The 25015-nt window shown below is 42.1% G+C and overlaps 1 protein-coding gene across 2 annotated transcripts in view; it reads right to left on the bottom strand.

Moving 5' to 3' along the window:
• Positions 1–24940, bottom strand: part of camkmt (calmodulin-lysine N-methyltransferase) — a 136905-nt gene extending 111965 nt beyond the window's left edge. For both annotated transcript variants that reach the window (XR_008573742.1, XM_054799446.1), the window contains exons 1-3: positions 24623–24940; positions 24107–24276; positions 23960–24024 (exon numbers count right to left, since the gene is read on the bottom strand). Coding sequence is in view for 1 of the 2 variants with exons in the window: in XM_054799446.1 (XP_054655421.1) it covers positions 23960–24024; positions 24107–24276; positions 24623–24781 (394 nt within the window). In the remaining variant the exon portion in view is untranslated. The remainder of the gene's footprint in view (positions 1–23959; positions 24025–24106; positions 24277–24622) is intronic.
• Between the last annotated feature and the right edge of the window lie 75 nt (positions 24941–25015).

Below are 25015 nucleotides of genomic sequence, written 5' to 3'. Positions count from 1 at the left end.
TTCGCTTCTCGCCAGCATCACAACTACACCGTTTGTGCCGGTTTTGTAGAATTCTACTAATGGTGCTTGAATTGCAGTGTGGCAAGGCAAAAGATCAGAAACTTGATTCTGTAGCACTATCACACTTTAGCCATGTGAGCACAGGTGACCCCGTGACCCCACTGTCTGACTGGCTTGTGTGTGTGTGTGTGTGTGTTAGATGGCCTAAATGCGATACTGTGCATGCCGTGAATTGCACCCTAGCAGCCATTTTCTTGGAAAGAACGGCCTTAAAAGCTGTGAAATGGATCTTTTTACTTCTACTGTAGAAGGGTATTTTTAGAATGTCCCTTAGAACTGTTAACCACGTTACCTGCTTTATCTTACTTCGCTGTAAAAGTATTGCTTCCAATTGTACAACTGCATATATTGTGTATTGTGTAAGTGTGTGACAGACTGCAAATGGGAATACTTTAATTTAAAGGAGCATACAATGTACATAAGTAGTTGTACTTGACAACATACACGAGAGCGGTGATTCTCAACTGGTGAGTTGCGACACATAAGCGCATCGCCAACGCATTCTGGGTAGCTCTGTAGTGAAAATTATATTAAAAATACTGAATACACAGCTGATTTCTAACTTTTGAACTTGTAACTAATGAAAAGACATAATTAAATAACCGTTATTTTATCCATCCATCCGCTTTGTATGCAGCTTATCCTCATTAGGCTCGCGGGGGTATGCTGGAGCCTATCCCAGCTGACTTCAGGCGAGAGGTACACCCCGGACTGGTCGCCAGGCAATCGCGGGGTACATATAGACAAACAAACGTTCATGCTCACATTCACACCTATGGGAAATTTAGAGTCGCCATGTTTTTGGAATGTGGGAGGAAACCGGAGTACACGGAGAAAACCCGTACATCCCCGGGAGAACATGCAAACTCCACACAGAGATGCCCAACGGAGATTCAAACCCACATCTTCCCAATCTCCTGACTGTGTGGCCAACACGCTAACCACTCGTCCACCGTTATTTTATCTGACTGGTATTTCTACATTAAGTTATCGTGTCTCTCCTCTTAAGCTTCTTAATGTTGTGCTCATATGTTTTGCACAAGTAACTGTGTGTATAAAAATACATTATACATGTGGTTTTTTTTTATTTTGAAATCTATATTTATTGAGCATTACCATTGTTCGTACACGTATACATGCAATCACACATACATACAATCACACAAGGGAAAACATTCTTCAAAACTATGCTCATATTTTATATGATTTCCATTACATACTGTATATTTACATTATATATTAATATAGTATGGATATAAAAGGGAACACCTAACCATAAATGTTTATTAATATATAATTAATCATGAATAAATTAATTAAAAAAAACAAAATAAACATATAAGTGCATAAGAAAAATACTAATAATAGTTTTTAAACAGTATAATACGTAGCGGTATAATTCCTACTGAGTTAGAGTGATCAAAATGACACAATATTACAGACTGCTCTATGACATCCTTGATTCCACCTTTTAGTGTTTTTATAGTATTTTAGTCTTCTTCTTACTTTTTCTTTTGGTCACATTTGGTCGAGTGTGCAGCTATGGATGTTGGAGGATGGAACTATGTTGTAGTCACTATGTATTCTTTACACTCTATTCTTTACTTGCGTATCTTGCTTGCTGCTGTAACAAGTGAATTTCCGTGGGATAAATAAAGTACAAATACAAATACATGGAGGCTATTTTTACATAAAAGTGCATTTGCTTGGTTTGACTGTAAAAGTAGCTCTTGACTCAGGGACTATTCACGAGTGATAATCATTAGAAATGATCATAATCATGAATTATTTAATTCATGGATCTACCGTGACTGAGCTTTAAATGATCATTAATTGTTGTAGTTGGTGGCTACCATAACAGAGGGACTATATTAACATTACATTACTGTATGTTCTGTTGCAAATGATAGATTTCATTAAATCATTGGCTGACGACATAACACAGTTTATAGTGAGGATTTTTTTGAACAAATATTGTTATCAAACATAGTTGTTGTAACTTTGGGTTAATTCATCATATTTATCTGCAATAACATGCCAAATATTATTGCAACTGTAGTTCATATTGTGGTGGGAGTATTTATGGGTATTGGATCCATGTCTGCAGTCAATTCACAATAACTAAGAATTGCATGTGGCATACTTGTATATTTTAATGCTTTTCAATGCTGTTATAGAGGATATTCAATAAGGTAGCATACTGTCAAGCACCTCGTGGCCTACTGGTAGATGGAGCAGTCTAATGTATGTGATATCCACTGATGATACACCCATTTAATGGACTGATAATGTGCAATGTGCAAATGCTACCTTTGTATATGCTCTCTGGACATGTGTGTGTGTGTGTGTGTGTGTGTGTGTGTGTGTGTGTGTGTGTGTCCCGGTGAGGCTAATGGTCCCTGGAGGCAGGCCAAGGTCCATCAGCAGACAGCAGGCATTAGTGCTGTGCCCGAGTATCGATGGAACGCCAGCGCTTGACAGCGTGGCCCCTCCCTGCCGCCGCGGAATACGATGAGCATACATATACGCAAAGGCTACGTGCGCACGTGTGTGTGTGTGTGTGTGTGTGTGTGTGTGTGTGTGTGCCTGTAATATGCACGAAGTGGCTCAGTACTCAAAAAAAAAAATGGAGCAAAATATCAGAGTTAGGTTTGAGAGCAAGTGTGACCCCTGACCCCAGTCTATGTGTCTTACCTGTGTCAGTGTATGTACAATGTGTGTGTGTGTGTGTGTGTGTGTGTGTGTTTCAGAGGGGTAGCACAGCTGTCATCGATCTCACACACACCAGGCCTGCACTTAACACTTGGACTGTAGCGACTAATATACTCACACCCTCTATTACAGCCCCACTGGAGGCACAGCATGTGTGTGTGTGTGTGTGTGTGTGTGTGTGTGCGTGTGCGTGTGTGTGCGTGTGTGTGCGTGTGTGCTGTTCAGATCCCAACTCAATAGATAACACAGAAACGTGTAATGATATACGATTTTTTTTATTATACTTGAACACATTTGAATGTGCATTTACGCACACTCTCCCAGCTGACTTCAGAGCCTAACTGCTAGTTTACCATCAAATGTCTGTCATTATAGCGTGGATGGAATATCACACTTCATACATTTGATGCTACTTTCAGACTATAGCGGACATAAAAGTAACATGAGCTCACTGCTTTCTCACTATTTTGACTCTCAACGGTCCCATATCATCATTTTTATCATTTTCACCTGACTGCATGGGTTATAGACTACCTCACCAACAGACCACAGTATGTGAGGCTCCGTCATTGTCTATCTGACAGGGTACTCTGCAGCACAGGTGCCCCTCAGGGTACGGTGCTCTCCCCTTTCCTCTTCACCCTCTACACCTCGGACTTCACACACAACTCCACACAGTGTCACATCCAGAAGTTCTCCGATGACACAGCCATTGTTGGTTGTGTTTCGGAGGGGAATGATCTGGAATACATGACGGTCATCAGGGACTTTGTCAGCTGGAGTGAGCTTAACCAGCTGCAACTAAACACCAGCAAGACAAAGGAGATGATCATTAACTTCCAGAGGAAAACATCCCACTTCACACCGGTGAACATCCAGGGAGCGGACATAGAGTTGGTAGACAGCTACAAATTCCTGGGTGTTCACCTTACCAACAAACTGGACTGGTCCGTCAACACCCACGCCCTCTACAAGAAGGGCCAGAGTCGCCTCCACCTGCTGAGGAGACTAAGGTCCTTTGGTGTGTGCAGGACTCTCTTACGGACCTTCTATGACTCTGTGGTGGCCTCAGCCATCTTCTATGCTGTGGGCTGCTGGAGAGGGGGCAGCACGGACAGGGACAGGAGCAGGATAAATAGACTGATCAGGAGAGCGAGCTCTGTCCTGGACGGTCCTTTGGACTCCGTGGAGGAAGTGGGGGAGAGAAGGATGTTGGCTAAGCTGACATCCATCATGGACAACACCTCTCACCCGCTACATGACTCTGTTGTTTCCCTGGGCAGCTCCTTCAGCAGCAGACTGTTACACCCACGGTGTAAGAAGGAGAGGTTCCGCAGGTCCTTCATACCGACCGCTGTCAGGCTCTACAACACCTGAACCATTTTGTATTCACTATGTCACTATGCATTCTTTACTTGTGTATCTTGCTTGCTGCTGTAACAGGTGAATTTCCCTGCTGTGGGATTAATAAAGTACTACTACTACTTATATATCAACAATGTTAAATAAGTCCCTCAGTTTCATAGTACATGTTGGAATTCATGAGTCCCCTCAATGAACCACAGCTCCCACAGTGCTGGCAGCACTCATGCAACCCCGGACTGTGGCAATGCCATGCCTGACCGTAGGCAGCACACAATTTCCATGTTATTCCCTTGTGTTGCCAGCTATTTAAGTCAATAACGGCTGTGTGTTGAGTCATTTTCAACGCTGGCAGCACTCATGCAGGCCCTGGATCGTGACGCTGCCGTTGCCATGCTTGGCAGTAGGCAAGGCACAATTATCTTGCTACTCACTTGTGTAAAAGGTGGCTGGGTGGCGACCCATTTTCAATGAACCGCAGCTCCCCAGTGCCGGTGGCACTTGTGTACCCCCCCAAAACGTGACACTACTATACTGAAATAAAATGTTTGCTGAAACACTCACTTTTGGAAGACACTGCAAATATTAGACACAGCTTTCATTATGTCTGTTCCTACAAATGCTAGGTGGTTTAGCATCTTAGCCTAGCCACCTGATGTCCACATGAGATGAGACACTGCATCAAGCTCCCTTTTTGCACTTTTTACTATGTATGTTTCTCTCGTGACCTTGTACCTTTCCCCAGCCATAGAAGCAAAGGACAGCAGGCAGGTAGTAAGAAGAGAAAAGGCTAAGGTCATTAAAAGTATATAGAAGGACAATACATAGAGAGGGAATATGCTTTTTAGCCTCTTCAAGTGCCCTGATTGACCCTCAAAGCTTTTGAACATTTTCAAAAACATCTCCATTTAGGACAGCCCTGCATGACACACACACGTGCACATGCACATGCGCACACACACACACAGTACATATACATATAAATACACACTAGCATGCATTTACATTAACATACGAGATACACTGCAGCCCAAAATGGAAGCAGACCTCCTTTGGTCCATGTCCTTTTAGCAATGAATGACACTTATTTTCAATTGATCAGCAAAGCTGTGTGTGTGCGTGTGTGTGTGTGTGTGTGTGTGTGTGTGGAATGAGAATGGGTTTAAATGATGACCATTGATTAGTTTTAGGCCTATGGCCCACTTAGGCCATGACATGTTTGTACACACACACACACACACACACACACACACACACACACACACACACACACACACACACACACACACACACACACACACACACTGAAGTGGATGATGGACTGACATTGAATGAGATGGAGGCTTCCGGGTGTCGGGCAGTCGACCACTGTGTGTGTGTGTGTGTGTGTGTGTGTGTGTGTGTGTGTGTGTGTGTGTGTGTGTGTGTGTGTGTGTGTGTGCGCGCTTGAGTAAGTAAGAGTGTGTATGAGCGTGCGCGTAGGGGTGTGTATGTGCGTAGGAGTGTGTATGTGCGTGTGTGTGGGTGCGTAGGAGTGTGTGGGTGCGTGTGTGTGTGTACTTTTATTTATTTATTTAGTTTAGTTATTTATTTTGGGGGGGGGGCATACAGGGGTTTGCTCCGTGGGGTCAGGTGCTGGGCGATACATCTCTGCCGCCCGTGCCTCCGCCAGGTGGGTGGAGGGTGTGCCTCCTGCATCCCTTGGCGGGGCGGCCCTGTGTCGGGGGTCGGGCGGGGGTTGGCCCGGGGCAGGCCGGGCTCCGCTCCCTTGGGGTGGGGGTGGCGGTGGGCGGGAATTGGCGCTTCCGGCGCGGGCGGGCTTCTTTCCGGTTGTGGTGGCGTCTCTGGGCCTGCCGGTTTGTGGCCCCCGGTACCCGTCTGCCTTTGTGGGGTGTGATCTCTCGCTGGTCTCGGGGGTTGGCAGTCCTCCGGCCCGCTGGCGCCGTGTCCTTGGCTGGGATTACCTCTCTTTGGCCCCTTGCTGGTCTTCCCGGGGGGGGGGCTCTCTGGGCTGGCTCTTGGGGCACTGATCTTTGTGCTGCCTGCCCCTATGGGCCTGGTGGCCTTCTGGCGGCCGGGGCCCGGCCTTGCTATTTGGGGCGGGGCTCTCTGGGAGGTGGAAGGCGGCCCCTTTCCTTTCATGCATTCTCAGTGACAATCACACGCCCACACATTCCTGCACCTTTATATATATGAAGTCTTCCTCACATACAGAGATACCTGTACATATGCACACTCACAGTACATACGTACTTCCCCACATTACTCACTGAGTTAACCAGGGTGTTATTATGTTGTTGGTTTTATTACAGCGACGGTGATATCAGCAGTATGACTATATATATATATGTATATATATGCAGTATGTATGTGTATGTATATATGTATGTATGTATATATATATATATATATATATGTGTATATGTATATTTTTTTTTTTTACAATGATGTGCATTACAGTAACTTTGATTCTATTCACTATCATGGATAATCATTTCATTACTACAGTTATGTGTGACTGTTTCAATGCGGTATTATCATGGTGATCACTATCATAATTCATCATTTCATGACTGCTATTGTGTGCGACTGTTTCAATGCAGTATTGTCATTGTGATCACTGTCATAGTTCATCATTTCATGACTGCTATTATGTCTGATTGTCATTGACAGATTTGTCATTGTGGTTGTTGATATTGATTTGTCCTTTATCCTTGTTTGTCTTTATAGTTGTCACGGACATTTATTTGCTGATGTCGTTCTGTATGTTTCTGTTGTTCTGTCACAATTGTTGTTGTTGCTGCTGTTGTCCTTGTCTCTTGTCTCTCTTTTTTTTGTTTTTGTCCCCCCCCCCCGTTTCCTTTTCTCTTCTTCTCTGTCCCCTCCTGCTCCGGTCCGGTCGCTCCAAATTTGCTTTATTACAAGCATCAAGGTCGAATAAATTTTGTATGACAGGGGAAGTGTATATCACACTTCTCTCTGGCAGAGTAAATCTGTTGAGCACTTGACGGCATTTAGGTCTACAATTCTATCTGCTTTAAAGGCTGGACAGGACAGGGGTTAAAAAAAAAAAAAAAAAAAAAAAAAAAAAATGAATGAGACTGGACTCTACAAATAGACTGGAATGAGTAGCAGGGAACATGATGTATGATTAAAAGTCAATTTATGGTATTAAAGGGGATGCTCTAAGGTCCAAAATAATTAATTCCAAAACAAGTTTTCCCCCGAATAAATAATAGAATTGATCTGTTCCCGGGTCAAACTGTTGCTATCATAAACCCTTTATTAACGATACTGGCAATGTTTTAAGCAGCATTTCTTAACTGTCGAGTGTAAAAACAAATCAATGGTGATCTGCATCGCAGATGCCCCTCGCATCTGTTTTTTTAACAAAATGTAAAAAGAGGTTAAGCACGTATAAACAACAGGAGAGTCTATGTTTGCTGAACAAGTGAGGGCACGAATGGTGACAGAGTCTTGTTGCTTTGAATGAACGGCTGCTTGCTTCACTTCAACTGATCTGGTAAACTTTCAAACAGCTAAAATTCTGCAGAAAGCAAACAATAACCTGCTACCCAAAAACCTAAAACAATTCTACTCAACAAGAGAGGAGAAATATGATCTTAGGGACAAATGAAACCTAAAACACTTATATGCACGGACAACACAACTGTGTGTGGAATCAAGTTGTGGAACGGACTGAGTAAGGAACTCAAACAATGCACTAAAATGACCTTGACTATCATTGCACTATATGGCTATATTGCCTTATCACTTTCCTAAGTATCTACAAAAGACAAAAAGTACATTTGGAATACACGAGGTGAACACAACTGACGTCAAACTGATGAGGGGTAGGATTAAATAAGCTGTGCTTCTTCCTACTCCTTTTTGGACATGCGGAACTGTGAATTGTGCTAGGTGATGTGCTCCAATGTAACTTCTGTGCCAAGATATGTCCAAGATAAATTAAAGCAAAACCATTTACCATTTAGAATTGTTACTCAAACGTGTTTTGTGTGAACATTCTTGAGAGTCAGCCGTCGACATAGACAAAATATATGACATCCTTGACGGGCGACGCAGCTTCCGCTTCCGGTTGTTATTTTGTTTAGCTAGCTAATAGGTAATAACAAAGAAGGACGTTTGGTGATTTAAAAAAAAATACATTAAGCACACAGTTGAATTCACGTCATATTGTGCGCTAACCGGAGAATGCACGCAAAATTGTGGTGTAAATTTAAAACACACTAACCGGGGCAGACACTAACCAAGGCTCCACTGTACTATATATTTAAGTGTAAACACCTAGATACATTGAATTAAATATAATAAAAAAGGTCAAATTAAGTACAAATGTTTCTATTTTGGAAATAACGTGCATTATTTTACGTACTAATAATATACAATAAAATCATTTGGCCTGTGCGTGCATGAAGAGACAAACTATGTTAACACGTTTTTTCACTAGGGCTGCTGAAAAAAACGTTCTAGGGTAATGAGGAATGAGGATAAAGAGGCACCGAAAGAGCAAAATTCAACTTTCAACAAATCCCTTGAGTGTTTTCTGTTTTCTGTAGTTTTGGTTTAAGAATGTTCCACAATTTTCCGCATTAAAAAGGATATTGCCATTCCAATCATATTACTTGTGTAAGAGTGTGTTTTGGGTGCTGACCAAGACTGCAGCAATTCAGTAAGTCAGTACAGTGTTTTAATTTGATATTTGGCTTTTTTTGTTTTTGGTAGGTCATAATAGTATTAGATTCAGATTCAAGTTCAAGTTAGTGTAAAGTGGTACTAGAAGTTGTTCTAATTTGAAGAATTCCAAGTGGGACCCCTGATATGTACACAAGTGTTGTGACAATACTTTAAAAGCAAGCACACTAAGGCCAGTGTCAGTGTTAACGACAGACTTAGAGCGCCCCCCAGCTGGATTGCCCAGGCCACACGTGCGCAAAAACAGGTGCGTGAGGATGCCAATACCTTTTATTACAAAAACGTGCTCGCTGTGTATTGTTTCTGTGATTGCACACTTCATGTTTGTTGTGCCGCGTCCGCCGGTGGTTACATCCAAGCAAATGTTTTCCCACACACAGTGCAAAGGCCAGGTGATGCTCACACACACCAACACACACATACAGCATGAAAGAGGTGCAATTAGAGCATCCCACTCCAATTAACCAGCTCTCTAAACAAATCCGCATTAGGCCCTCCATTGTGGCTGCCCTCAAAAACAGCCACTTGGGAAAACAGCATAAAAGCTCAGAAAGTGTTTCTCCTCTAGGACCTGCGTTTGTGTGTGTGTGCGTGTGTGTGTGTGCGTGTGTGTGTGTGGACTGGCAGTGGTTGCACTGTTGTAACTGTACCACTGATGAGAAGACTGTGCAATCACTGGTGAATGGAGAGTGCTGGAAGAGGGTAGAGGAGGCAGCAAAGACAGTGGAGAATAAGCAAACAGGACTAGAAGGAGATGAACATAACCTATTCTTGAACATCACGGCTTTTTCAGTCAAACACATCCGATGATGTGCATGTTTAGCACCGTTTGTGCTTTGGCGGGAGGTCTGTGGTCTACCACCACCTGCAGGACTGTTGTGGAACAGCATTAGTCGCATTTTCTCAATGGTCCCACAACAGGGTAGAGTAATCCCTCGTTTATCACGGTCAATTGGTTCCAGACCCGACAGTGACAAGTGAATTTCCACAAAGTAGGATTCCTCATTTATAAATGAAATATTTTCGTAGTTAGAGCATAGAAAATCTGTTTACGAGCTTCTTAATACAATTTTTAACATTATGAGAGCCCTCTAGACATGAACTAACACCCCTAGAGTTACCTTTACACTCATATTACCTAATATTGTAGACATAAAGCCATTTAAGTGTGTCTTGCTATAAATGTGTTCCCTAGGGGAGCTGAGAGGTGGGAGGACAGGAAGGGACGTGAGTTTTAGCTTGACGTGGGTTGCTGCTGCAACAGGAGCCCCTTTTTTATTACAGAATTTTACTAGGGATTATTGTGTCTGTTGTGAGATCATTCAAACCTGCAATAAAAGACTGTTGTTCCAGCGATCAAGTCCAGCGTTTGTGTGTCTCACTGAACATTACTGACACCTAGTGACCAGTGTACAATACTACATATCATTCAAAGCGTCTCTGAATGCGGCTCCTGAATGCCTTATCCAGGCATTTTAGATCATTTTGCCATTTTTATCCTTAAAAATGCTTAATTTAGGCAAAAATGACATAAAATTTGCTCCGATATCCGATATAACAGGCCTTATAGATGCCATACATACACATACAACAACGTAACATTAAGGAGTGGGACAGAATTAATTTTTTCCTCTCGCCACCGAGCTATGCTTTTTTTGTGGGGCCCTGAAAGGGATACCAGAGAGGGTGCCGTCACTTCAATGGGCATGATGCACAGACTAAGGTGATTTGCAGCTATAACCAAATAAAAATATAGTGCAAAAACATCAAATAAATCGGGGAAACAGTGTTAAATATTTTCTTAGTGTTTGTTGTGAGTAAAACGCAATCTGATGTTAATTTCGGACCGTTGGCGCATCACTCTTTTGTGACATGCAAAAGTGTGTCACAAGGACAATGAAATAAATAATACTAAATGGTGGAACGTACGTTTCAGGTGCTGTGATTTCCGAAGTATAACGCCTCATTGTGCACCAAACGCATTTTGCTGCATCCACAACATCTACTCTGACCAAACTGTACGTGTCGTGATGGTGACTCGTGTAGTCAGAACACAAAGTAAGTAAAATTGAATGGAGGAAGGCTATATGCAAATGAGCTGACGCACGCCTCAACACACAATATAAACTTCAGAGTATTTGCGCTTTTATTTCTGTTTTTTTGTCAAAATTCACAGTGACAAAATCAGAAATATGGCGTAATGTCCAGGATAGGTGTTACCTTCAGGATTTCAACTGATCCATTTTTTCTAATCAATATACTTTGGGGTACTGTTTTTTTACATCACGCGCCAACGAAGGTGAAGTGTGTTACTGCAGTCTAACTAGCTAACGTTTTAAGGAACAACCATTTTAAAGAAGAAGTGTTGAGTCTCTTACGGAGCTTGACGCACGGTCCACCTACTAGCTGCGTCTTACATACATTACATCCCCATTTTGGAGCATACTTGTAATGGATTACATTTTATATAGCGCTTTTCAAGGTACCCAGAGTGCTTCACAGTAAAGTGAACCCATTACTCATTCACTCCTCAGTAACACACTGGTGGTGGTAATCTATATCTGTACCCACAGCTGCCCCGGGGTAGACTGATGGAAATGTGGCAGCTAATTCGTGCCTTGGGCCTCTCCGACCACCACCAAACATTCATACACCAGTGTGGGCAGCACAAGCATCTTAACCAAGTACACAACAACAGTGACTGGGTGGAGGGAGCGAGGATCAATCTGCCAACGAGCTAATCTACCTCCAATTTTGTAACAAGTTAACGTAAGTTTAAAATATTTATAGTTATAGGTATTGATGGTATAGCAGTATATATTAAAGTGATACTTTAATGATGCCATACCGCTTTCAGGAGACTGACTGTGTTACTTTGTGTTTATCAATTTCTGCCTTGGTTAGTGGCACAGATCGAGGGTTCGATGTCCGTCTGGGGACCAATGTGCGTGGGTTTTCTCCGGTTACTCCGGCTTCCTCACGCATTCCAAAAACACGTTTGTCTATTTGTACCCTGTGATTGGCTGGCAACTAGTCCAGGGTGTATCCGGCCTCTCGCAAAAATGTCAGCTGTGATAGGGTCCAGCTTCCCCGTGACCCTAACGAGGACAAGCCGTACAGAAACAGATGGATGGCCTTGTTTGTACTTTTTCTGTTTTATTGTGGACTTTATTTTTGCTGGACACAACTCCTGCCTTCTCATTTTGGGTTCCAGCTACACCTACTGTGAGACAAAATGTGTTCTGGTTGTTTTGAGAGTGCGGCATTGTGTATTTCAAGTGGGGGTTGGAGGTAGTATTAGCGAGACCAGAGTGGCTCGGAGGCACATTTGAAATAGTCGCCGGTTGATTTAATTGAAAGTAATTGATTTCCGCCTCCGCAGCCTTGACTCCTCCGTGCCCCGTCCTCACTGGAGGCGAAAAAGCAGAGACAAGGACCCGGCTGACGTCGTCTCACACTCAAGACGGTTAACAGTGGCCACTCTCGCTGCTGAATGCAACTTGACACACATGAAAAAGTCCCTGCAGTTAATCGCCATGCGGCTTTCAGCACAATAGGGATTGAAGGTGACCCCCTCTACCCCCCATTAAAGTCAGCAGTTGATAGGGTGCATGGTTGTGTGTGCGCGTGCACGTGTGCACTATTACCAGCAAGCAGTGGGGAGTAAGGTCAGGAAATGAGTAGAGCGTTGGGGGGGGGGGGGATTCCCTTCCCAGTGCCTTTGCATTGTGAGTGCTGCTAATACTCAGCTAATTACAAGGACATACTTTAACAGCAAGCATGTCTCTCCTTCCTTTTCTTCACAACTCCACTCACTGTGGAATTAGGGCAGGGAATGAAAGAAGGAGAAGGAGAAAAGCAAGAGTAATAACAGGTCCCCCCCCCCCCGCCCGACTAAAAGCTAACTCGCCCTCCCTCTGGACGGATACAATTATTGGATTTTTCCCCATTTAAAAGCAAGCCGACCCCCCCTTAATCTCCTTCCTGTTAGTGTGAGAGCTTCTAATTATGGAAAATACTTTTTATGCATTAAGTTTTCTTAATGACATGTGTGAATGAATATTGTAAGTCTATGATCCTTTAGAGCAGGGGTGTCCAACGTGTTGCCCAGAGGTTGTTTGTGGCCCACAGATCCTTCTTTATTGGTCCGCGATATATAACAAAAACAAGAAAATAAAGCAAAAGCAAAAAAAGGGGGGTGAAAAGGCAACAAATGCGCAATGTAATGAGAAAAAGTTAAAATGTCGATACTAGTAATTAACTCGTTCAATCCCGTCCATTTTTCAAAAGACAACCCCTTTAGTAGCGGCCATTTTAGGCGATTTTGACTGATCTTTCAAGGCACACAGAATATTGTGTTCTATGGCTATATAAACATGCATGGAACCTACCAAAAGAAAGATTACACTCCCGTCTTTCATCAGGAAAAAAAAGTTTGTTTCTACCTTTTTCCGTTCTTTAGTAATCAGGAGTAGAACAGGTAAGTTTCAGGAAAATATCAGTTCCCGACTAAAAAAGGGAGAAAACCAGCTTTTTGTGAAAAGATACATTTCAAGCATAACTTTCGCTTGGACAAAAATATTGTTTGCTTTTGTGACAGTTCAAATATCTAAACAACTATACCAACTTAAACAACACAAAAAAGGGGTTGTTTTACATCAAAATAACAATTTATTTACAAATATAACACCATGAAATATTCACAATTTTTACATTTGGAACTGAACTATGTGTGTGCACGTGTGTGTGTGTGTGTGTGTGTGTGTGTGTGTGTGAGAATGCGTTAAAATTTCCCTACAATGCGTAACCTTCTGCACGTTACACTCCTCCATGCTCTCTCACTTCCTCCTCCCTGTCATGTGTGATTCTTCCATGGCTTCTTTCTTGGCTTAAAGTGCATCAGTGCAGAGTTGCACCAATATCTCTTTTTGCTTCTCGCCCAAAAAATCGTTAAAGAGGTATAAATGCGTTGTTGGAATCGGGGGTTCGGGATTATGAAAACCTATAAATACGTCTTTGGTATCGAATGAGTTAAGGTTCATGAGACAAGACAATACACGAGATTGGGACTACGAGGAGGAGACGGGACGATATGAGATTTTAACTTTACTTTGAAGAAAAGTAATTTTTTTAAGTAAAAAATATATGACAATATGTTGCAATCAACTAATATAATTCGTACTACGTTACACTCTTCTGCACCCTGTGTGTATGCTACCGGCCCTGTCTCCACACATCGAGACAAAAAGAGTGCATTTTTAACTCGTTCTGCTACCGCCAGTCTAAAAAAAACAGCCACGGGAGCCCTGAGCTATCAGATGCACAGGCGCTCAAGTAGGTGTTGACGCTCATGACAGCACTAAATGCTAATGCGAGCTAGCATAGGTCTCAAAGGAGGGAAGAAAAGTTAACTGATTTTCAAGTGGCCCCCAGAGTGAGCGCACGCTAATCGCTAACTAGCTCTATAGCACTTTTGCATGGGCCTGCTGGGAGTAATTTTGGATGGCGGCGACGCAAACTGCCATATGGCTATGTTAATGGAGATGTTAATGTAGACCTTTGAGGACGTTAAAAAGGTGATTATGATTATTGAATAGCGTGCATAATTGATCATGTTTAAGGCCATCTTGCTTGAACATACACCTGGTCACACTATATGTGCACAGTAGAGGCGTCCTTGTCACTTTTTTTCCCTGTCTCCATCTGCACACAGCAGGCCATGGCGCCATGTACCTTTGTGTTTGACCACTGAGGATGAAATAACACACACACACACACACACACACACACACACACACACACACACAAGCACATGTTTGGCCATTATACAAGCAGCAGTGAGTGGCTAGAATTGCACCAAAATTCAAAAAGTCCTAACTAGGCCTATCTTTCGCCTCTCCACAAAGTTTAATTGTTTTTTTGCACAATCTTGCTAACACACGCCAACAACAACATGACGGAACCATTATATTATCTTCTGAGCATGTGCAGAACATCTTTAGTGATACTGAATGAAAACCTTGACAGACAGAGAGTGAGAGAGAGAGAAAGAGAGAGAGACACCAGCACAAAAGCAGTTTCTACAGACACGTTATAAACAGCGCAACGGGGTGGCCACAAAACCTTGTCATTGACACAACAGTCTGAGTGTGTCAATGCGTGTGTGTGCTCCCGTCTAGCGCTATTATCTAACGAGGTATAATTAGCGCTGCGCCACCATGAGTCGGCGTAATTATGCAAACAGGGTTCTGCTGAAGGTTGGGCCTGGGCGGTTCGGGGGGAGGGGGGGTGTACGTACAACACACATTGCATCACACTGGGAGCTGTTTCTAATATTTTCTTTACTGTAAATGCTCCAATTAACAACTACGGCTGTAGGCAACCACCTGATGTTGTTGTTCTTGTTGTTTTTCTGTTTTTAATGAACTACAAAAGACGGCCGTAGCTGCATTTGAAGTATCAGGAGTTGTCAGCATCAAGCAGCTTTATCTACCTCTTCATGCCATTTAAAATGTTGGTAAGGCTTCTCAGAAGTTGGTGTGAACCCTGCGTGTGTTACATTTGCTGTACTGTTGTTTACAATGAACTCATCGGTGCTATTAATGCTGACTAAGCAGTGTCCTTACGCCTTATTGCTATTACAACATTGGTTCTGCTATTTATACTTATTAATAAATTACCATGTGGTCAAAGAGAGCTACATTTTCCTTTTCATTTTCTCATACAGTCCAAACAATTGTTAAAATTTAAAAAATTAGCTTGTTATATATATATATATCGTAATTTCCAAATTTCGTAAATAACAGCCTTTGTTCAATTGTCATCGGCTTCCAATTAACATCCCGTCCTCTTTGCGGTTTAGCTAAAGAAACATCCTGGCTAGAACTAAAGCATTTATGCTATTTAAGCTAAACGAGAGGGTTAAAATATCAGAAACAGCTCTCAGTCTGATGCAGTAGAGGTGGGGTTACTGGGAAACCATTTATTTTGTAACACGATACGGTATGAAAGCACCAGGACTTGTCAATAATGCAACTTGAAGTATTCAACAGTTGAAGTCTATGGGACACAACATGGACAGCGTAGGGGCTAAAAGACCCTAAATTAGGGCTTCATTGGGATGCTTTCACACAGAAACACAAAATGAGCTTAACGGCATCAATGGCTGCCAGTGAAGTAACATTCAAGCATGTGATCTTTGAATGCGACAAAACCCCTGACAAGTCATGCCAAAGCCCTGCAATGTCAACAAGGTTCTCTATCTAAAAAAAAAAAAAAAAAAGACAAAATCCAGTGAACACGCCTCTGATGTATTCTTAGCGGCTTCACCACGAGGGCTGCGACGACTGCAAATCCTGATCCCTTGCAGGAAACAAGCACACCTCAAAACCCCCAAACAACACCCGCGACAAAGCCCCCTTCACAATTACAAGCGCCCGCTGACAGGCAGAGAAGCAGGAGGGAGAGGTCAAAAGTTCAAAGTTCAAACAGTTCACTGTGATAAAAAAAAAACAAGGTCCATCTGCTCACACGTAATGAGCTACAAATGTAACTGCACTTCAATGACTCATCAGCCAGTCCTGCAAGAGGAGTACATGGAGATGATAATAAACCATGCTGTCACCAAACTACTGTAGCAGCGGTACTTTGAGTGCCAGCAGCCAACAAAGACGGTCCGGATTCCTTACCAAAGCGGTCCACTTCAGTTCATGTCCCCATGGTATGGTTTAGAACAGTAAATCCTGATCTGGTTTGGGGTTTTCAGGATAGGATGTGAGAAGACAAAGGCCAAACTGTATAAAGCATAACAATGGTAGACACTGAAATGGTAGCCTAATGGTGCCATTAGGGTGCCAGGGTGTTCGACTCACTAAAAGTTGCTAAATTATTTGATTGAATTTCTTTGATCAACTGTGGGAAACATAAACAATCCTGTTTTTTTTCCTTTTCTTAATTAGGGCCTGAGCACAAAAGCGAAGCCTTTTGCAAAGGCCCTATTGTATTTTATTTATTATTACTATTATTATTTTATGGTGATGGGAGAATCTCTCTCCGAATCTTCTCGCGTTTCCATGCCAGTGTGTCATACTGAGCAAAATACCATCTTTATAACTGATGTTTTTTGCTGTATATTCTTCTTTGGAAGAATTATTCTTCTTGCTGCGGTCGGGTCTGGAACCAATTAGCTGCAATAAACGAGGGACGACTGTATCTCGCAACAGGCGCAATAATCCCTAATAAAAACACGAGCTACTGTTGCAGCCCATAACCAACTCCAAGCTAAAACTCAACTCTGAACCCCTCACGTCACTTCCTGTCCAGCGCTCACTCAGCTCCCCTAACAACGGAACAGATTTATAGCAACACACACAAGCATCGGTCTTATTTATGTCTTAAATGGTTTATTATGTTATTCTGTCTACTATATTGGGTAATACGTTTGTAATGGTGACTACAAGTGTGTCATTTCATGTCTAGAGGGCTCTAATAATGTTAAAAACCGTATTTAGAAGGTCAGGTTTTCTATGCTCTAACTACAAAAACATTCCATTTACAGTATATATATGAGGTAAATTCACTTATCACGGTCGGGTCTGGAACCAATTGACCATGACAAACGAGGGATTACTGTAATTGATTATTCTGCACATTCATAGTCAGTATAAAACATCCAGTTTATTCAAGGAAAAAAAAATGTAAGTGTACACTTAAATTGATTTACAATCAGCACAAGCTATCTGCACCTTTTATCTGCCCATGCCATCTACCACCTAGCGTTGCGGAAGCAGACATAGTTTAGCAGAAGAACTATCGGATGTGAGCAAACAGAGATTGATGAATTACATTGGGGACCTGACTAATACTGTATGTTTATGTAAACGTTCTGACAGCAAAAGTACTACTTTTAAACACTATGAGCACACACTGTCGAGGATATATTACCCTCTTCATTACATTTTATTGCCACACCTTGTCTTCTCTCCATGCCTGGAAGTGAAACCATTGACTTCAGCTTATTGTCACCTAAGACATCACATATTGTTCGCATCCGTGCTCAGCGGTGCCGCAAACACAATAGCAAGGAGGGAAAGAGAGGGGCTCATGTCGACAGGGGGTAGCAATTTAAAGCCGAGTCTGCGTTTTAGGGTTAGCGGGCTAATCCTGCCAGGCTTTTTAGCTTGCTATTGACCAGGACAAGGACCCCTGAGGATTCGGGCTTGTCCACACCTCAGGGGTGAGGGATTAGCAAGATAGCAGGGAAGTTGGCAAAGGTAGAGCAGATGTATCAGCGGATGTGTGACACTTTTTTGGGGTGGAAACGCCGGGGGGGGGTTGCTATTTAACCGTGCAGTTGCATGTCATTCTATTAAAAGGGGTGCACATCAGTTGTGTGTGTTTAAGAGGGGTTTCTCTCCCATTTCCATCACATACAGACCCCAGGGTTTTTGACAGGGTCACCTCTGGGCCTTTCAGAACCTCCTCTCAACCAGTCCTAATTGATCTCACGCATTAGTAGTTCCAAACATGGAATGGAGAACAAGGGAGGTGGGGTATTGTTGGTTTATTGTCTGAGGAACAAGATGGAGGACCCTCCTTAACATGGTGCATTACCTTTATCCTAATCTTAGGGTGCTGGCGCTCTTTAGTCCGTTGGCCAATCAAACTCTAGTATGTGCAGTCTGTTTGATCAGTAATCGAACACAGGTGCGGCCCAAATCAAGCAGTGCTAGGTGGTCCTGTCTCGATACGATCCAAACTGATTAATGAACCAATCATTTTGTCCATATCGGTGATGTAATTTCAGGTAGTAAACAGATGAGACCATAGACATCCTCTTTGTCCAATTAACTCTTTGATGTTAATTTGTTCAAGATGTCCTCAGAAGTTACACTTTTTACCCAAATCGGTCCCTCTCATACACATGTAATAAACTAAATAAATAAATAAGAAAAGTTAACATTTGACTGTGTTTTTAATAACTCCAGCCATAACCATTAAGGTAAACATACTGTTCAAAACTTCATGTGTGTACGCTTTAAAGCTCTTTTGTCACAATAACCCCTGATTTGTTCAATGTGATAAACGCACACACACACACGCAATATGCAATACAACTAAAAGCTCTTTTCCCTGTATTTTGCGGACAGCAGCTAAGATTTATTAGGTATTAATAAAAATAAAATCGTCAAAATTGCAGGCGCACGGTGGATGACTGGTTAGCATGTTAGCCACACAGTCAGGAGATTGGGAAGACCTGGGTTCAAATCGCTGGGCATCTGGGCATCTCTGTGTGGAGTTTGCATGTTCTCCCCGTGCGGTTTCCTTCCGCATTCCAAAAATCATGCATCTTGGGTTAAATTGGGCTAAATTGTACATAAGTATGACTGTGAGTGTGAATGGTTGTTGGTCCATATGTGCCCTGCGATTGGCTGGCGACCGACCAGTCCAGGGTGTACCCCGCTTCTCGACCAAAGTCAGTTGGCTCCAGCATACCCCTGCGACTCTAAAGAGGAATGAATGGTATTCACACTGTCACGATCTCTTGATGGCAAAGGGAAAAAAGCTTTTTGAATGAAGCTTTGAATACGGTCGGATTGTTGAGCTGCATAAGTAAGGCCTCTCACTGTGCACCATTGCTGCTGAGGTTGGACACAGTAAGACATTCATTTTGAACTTCTTAAAAGATCCTGAGGGTTATGGAACAAAAAAAGAGTCAATCGGTAGACCCAAAAGAGGATCCCACTGGCTGTCCGTCAAGACACGGGACCATCCTCGACCCAAATGAAGATTGTTACTGGTGCCGAGTGCAGCCCAATAACCATCAGATGGCATCTGCGAGAGAAGGGTTTTAAGAAGAAAAAAAACGCACCTTCAAAGGCCTCCTTTCCTTCAAATCCACAAAATTGCCCATTTGGAATTTGCACGAGAGAACCAAACATGGGACATTGAAAAGTGGAAGACAGTTTTATTCTCTGATGAGAAAAAAATGTAACCTTGATGGTCCTGATGGCCTCCAACGTTACTGGCATGCCAAGGAGATCCCACATGAGATGTTTTCCACACGGCACAGTGGAGGGGGCGTCATCATGACCTGGGCTGCTTTTTCCTTCAATGGAACAATGGAGCTTCAGGTTGTGCAGGGGCGTCACACGGCAACATCTGTGTGGTAATTGACTGCCTTTTTCAACAGGACAACGCTGCAGTTCACAATGCATGCCTGACAAAGGACTTCTTCCAGAGAAATAAGCTCACTCTTTTGGACCATCCTCTGTGATCCACTGATCTAAATCCAATTGAGAACATTTGGGGATGGCTGGCAAGGGACATTTACAGAAATGGACGTTCACCACCTGGAGCAACATGCCCTCTAGCCTCCTGGAAACACTGGCATCATGCCCAAACCAATTTTTGATTAGCAAGAATGACGCAGCGACTCATTACTGAGTCCTTTTTTAATATTTTAGAGTAGTCTATAACTTTTGATCAGCTTCTTGTTTGCGATAAATTGCTTGCTCAAAATGTTTTTTGTATCACTCCCATTTCTTTCTTTTGCAATTTGAAGCTCTACTGAGAACCTTGATTAGGAGTGTATGTTATGATTACAGTATATAAAATATGTGCTTATAATGGGAGTCGATGGGAACAAATGGGTCTCGATGGTAGAGAGTGTCGACATATTTGCAAATCTCCTATTCCATACGTGCTAGCAATACACTGGAGCTTGGAATTTACATTATAAAATATGATTTATACTAGAAAATAACAATAATAAAAAAAAATAATAAATCCTGGTCAAGTTTCATACTATAAACCTTAAAACTGATTTTTTTTTTTTTTAAGCAGAAAGTGCACATTCTCAAGGGTTAAAGCCTGTAGCCTGGCAGACCATTATCGTTGTTAAAGTCATCAATAAATGCAACAAATGCCAATTTTGCTTCATGCTGTCGTAAGTAGCACTGTTTAACTCCCTAGTCTATGCACAAATCTTACACTTTAGCAACGTGAGGACAGCCTAGATGTGTCCGCACTTTAACAATGTGTCCTCGCAAAGCTAGAAAGACGGACGAATCACCTCTGGCATGCCCACCCAATGCCCCACCACCACCCCCCTTCCCCGCGGCCATCCTCTCCTCCCCTCCCCTGCTCAATAGATGCTCTCATCTCCGGCTGTGCTAATCCACCAGCCGAGTCAGGAACTCACTTACCCATCTGGCCAAGCATGACTCAAGCTGAGAGGATGGCGGATTGGGGAAAACACGGAGAGGGGGAAGACTAAAAAAAACTGGGACGATACTGTAAGACTCAAAAGTGAGATAGAGCCATGATGACTCTTGTCTGTCTTTGATGCTATTGTCTCCAAATGGAGTTTATCAATACAAACAGTCTAATGTTAGCGTTGTTGTTGTTGTGCAGTGAAGACACCTCTTGTCATGGCCTTCACCTTTGACCCCGACTCCTGTGGTGCCATCTGGCTGGTTAACGCCAACCTATAATCTTTGACATGACCCATCACAAGGCTTTCAAGCATGGTTGGGCACAGAAGGAGGTTCGAGATAAATGGGATAAATTGAACCTGTCGCTTCCGCTCGAACATTTACTTTTAAATGCCCAACAATCATAATTTGGGTCATGAAACCAACTTGTTGTACACTTTCATACACAACCACTAATATACCGGTATGCCTGAAATTCAACAACAATTGTGTTTTAATTAATGTCCCAAATACAAGGCAATACTTCTTTGAAACAGGGTCATCTTATAAAGTGTTCTTTTTACCATTTTTTTGTATTTTGTTTTATTCCCTACTGAAAACATGATTTAAAAACCAAAAAAATATATTTCCCACTTTGAGTTTGTCTTCAAAAACAATATACACATATATTATTATAACTATTCAGGTCAATACAGTAAACGTCTTAAAAGAGTACACACTCGTGCCTCCCTACATCACGGTTCGAACATCGTGCCTCACTATATCACATTATGTAAAAAATGTAATATTTATTAAATGATTGCTGTTTTGTATGGCTGTTTTGTAAGCAAATTGAATTATTCTTGGCCTAAGTTAACTATTTTCAAGCATAAAAATGCATCAAAATCTAAATGCATCAAAAACTAAATGAACTAAAATACGAATACAAGGCAGAAGAAGCGTTCTAATTGTGAATGTAGTATTTTACATTGGCCACCGGGTGTCAGTAATTGTTCGGTGGGAAAAAGGCACTAGACATGATCGCCAGAACAGGCATTTATTGTGGGTTTAAATGATCTCACAACAGGCACAATAATAATAATCATAATAATAACACGGGCTACTGGTGGGGCCATAACCCATAACAAGCCTTCTGTCCTCTACTCATATGTCCACCCGCCACTAAGGTCTCCTAGTGAACAAATTTACAGTGACACTGTTCAAGCAGGAGTTTTATTTACATCTTAAATTGCTTATGTACTCTTATTTTGACAACTATATTGTGTAATACCAGTCATTTATAGCCACCATACATACATTGATGAGACAATAGCCACCACCGGAAGTACGCAGTCGAGAAAAACACATCAAGCAACTCCTAACGTGAGTCTGTTATTTTATTTATGTCTAATATGCCTTATTTTCTCTTATTATATCTACTATATTGGGTAATACAGCTCTAAAGGTGACTATAGGGGTGTTATTTAATGTCTAGATTGCTCTAATAATGTTAAAAACCTTATTTAGAAGATCGTTTTCTATGCCATAATTACCAAAATATCCCATTTATTAAAATTTAATCCGACTTTGTGGGAATTCACTTATCACTGTCGGGTCTGGAACCAATTAACCGCGATAAAAAAGGGACGACTGTATCTACTAACTGAAAGCAAACAAATGGTGATGAAAAGAACCCCAAAAAACCTTTTGTTCCTTAAAGGCCACCATGCTCCTCAGCTGAGGAGGATGAAATGGTACATCTCTACAGAAAGCAAAGACATATAAATACGGTCAAGTAAAAGTAGAATAAAGTCAAACTACACACCCTGAGAGACATGTGGAGAGGGAACAGAAAGGTGTTTTCAGAGCAATGCTGACACCGAGTGGCCCTTTATATGTACTGCTGGTATTGTTTTAGAAAGTCATTTCCGCATGGTCTACAAAAGCAAATAGCTACCCAATTACTCCAAATGAAGCAGAGTCGAAAACATTAGCATGAATAGCACTGGCTGTGGGCAACCTCCTTTTTATACCTATTATTGTCTCCATAAAAAAAAGTTTCATTTAAAGTATCACGGGTGGTCAGCATTCAGCAGCTTTATTTACCTCTGCATGCGTTTAAAATGTAGGTTGCTGCTAGTCAGCTTTGGTGTGAAAGTCATGTGTTAGGTTGTAGTGTTGTGCAACATGCTTCAAAGAGAGTTATGTTGTTGTTACGTTGTTATGTTGTTGTTATGTTGTCCTTTCCACTTTCTAATGCACTCCAAATCATTATTAAAGATAAATAGTAAACTTGCATTCTCACATTTACGGAGAAATCTCTCTCCAATTAACGCCCTGTCCTCTTTGTGGTTTAGGTACATAAACGCCGCAGCTATAATTACAGCATTTACAGTAGAAAGCAACCTCCTCCACATGGCTGAATTGTGTTATGAGGATTCACAAATAGTTCAATAGTTTCTTTTTTCATATCCTTGTTCACTAACTGTAACAGTGTTGAAAACACAAAAGGAAAATATACAATACAAATATATTTCTGTCCTATACTTACAGTATTACTAAGGTCACAGATTCAAGGTGAAAATCAAAGCTCTAGTCTTTGAGGCGACGCTACATCATTCGCTCCCCTTTCTCCCCCAAAACACTCATGTCTGTACACTGGAGCAATAAGAAGACATGTACTCCACTTCCCTCTGAAGGACGTTTGAAGGTAGAACCATGATACACCATGCAACAAAACCCATTGAGCCAGATGGAATCAATGCGTGCGCCATCAAAGCGTCAATCATTTGCTAACAGCACACAGCATGAGGCTCACTCCAACTTGTCACTGTGTGTGTGTGTGCGTGTGTGCGTGTGCGTGTGCGTGTGCGTGTGCGTGTGCGTGTGCGTGTGTGGAGTCAAAGTGGACTTACAGACATTCCCCGTGTTGTCAAAGCTGGTGAGCACTTCGTTAACTCGTAGAGGACCCATGTTGTCCCTGAAAGACACAAATAACAAAATATTTATCATTTATTTCTTCTTATTATTATTAATATAAAGAGCCCCTTTTTAGTGCGTACCTGAGAAAGGCACTGTACTCTGGAAAGTAGATACTTCTGTACTCCACCCACTGCTCCTCGGAGGGTTCCTGTGAGGCCAGTCTTTTCCTGCTGAAAAGGTCAAAGGATGCAAACCTGCGCACAGACACCTGTTTGACTTCTGGATTGTCCACCTGCTTCTGGCACAAAACCTTTCATAGCAAATAAAGAATAATAACAAGGAGGTTAATTCATTATCTTTGCTTGAGGTACCTTTAAAAGCAAATCATCTAGTAAGTGAATAACCTGATAAGAAACGGAATTTTAAAAATTATGGGCTTCTAGAGCGTTTTACTAGGTACTCAAAGATACTAACAATAATACTTAAATCTGGAAAGTAAAAAAGGTATTAAGTTGTAAAAACAGAAGGATAACTGGACAATAACATAAATGGAGGACACCGTGTTCCACTTAGGTCCAGACACATACACCTAGGCTACATGTTAACTGTTGTTTCTCAGCGCATGGCAACGTTAATGCATTAAAGCTCAGAATTACCTGTCTAAGTAGAGTCCATCTGGCTCGGGCGACATCTGTAGTAACACCATCATGGGAAGTTTGTGAATTAGCGTCAGACGACATGTCTTCATTCATATTTCGCCTCTTGAGAGACACTGCGACGTTCTTTTCTCCGGTACCGGCGGAATCTCTCTCCATTTGTCTGCTAATGTAGCGTCAGTTGAAGTGTCACAGTTAATAACAGTGGCGATGTGTGGTCATTTCAAATAAAAGTAAAATAAAAATCAGTCTGAAAAGTACAGCGATAGCACATTCGGCTAAACTGGAGTCGCTTGTTAAAAGCTTCATGCCACTTCCGTACACTATCTGCGCTCGAGGATTTGTAGTAAATTTAACAGCAATCGAACTCGATTATAGTGGCAATGCAGCCCT

This window comes from Dunckerocampus dactyliophorus, chromosome 14 (assembly GCF_027744805.1).
Source record: "Dunckerocampus dactyliophorus isolate RoL2022-P2 chromosome 14, RoL_Ddac_1.1, whole genome shotgun sequence".
Taxonomy (NCBI): domain Eukaryota; kingdom Metazoa; phylum Chordata; class Actinopteri; order Syngnathiformes; family Syngnathidae; genus Dunckerocampus; species Dunckerocampus dactyliophorus.
The sequence above is the reverse complement of the archived record's forward strand: the minus strand, read 5'-3'. Positions and strand labels throughout refer to the sequence as shown.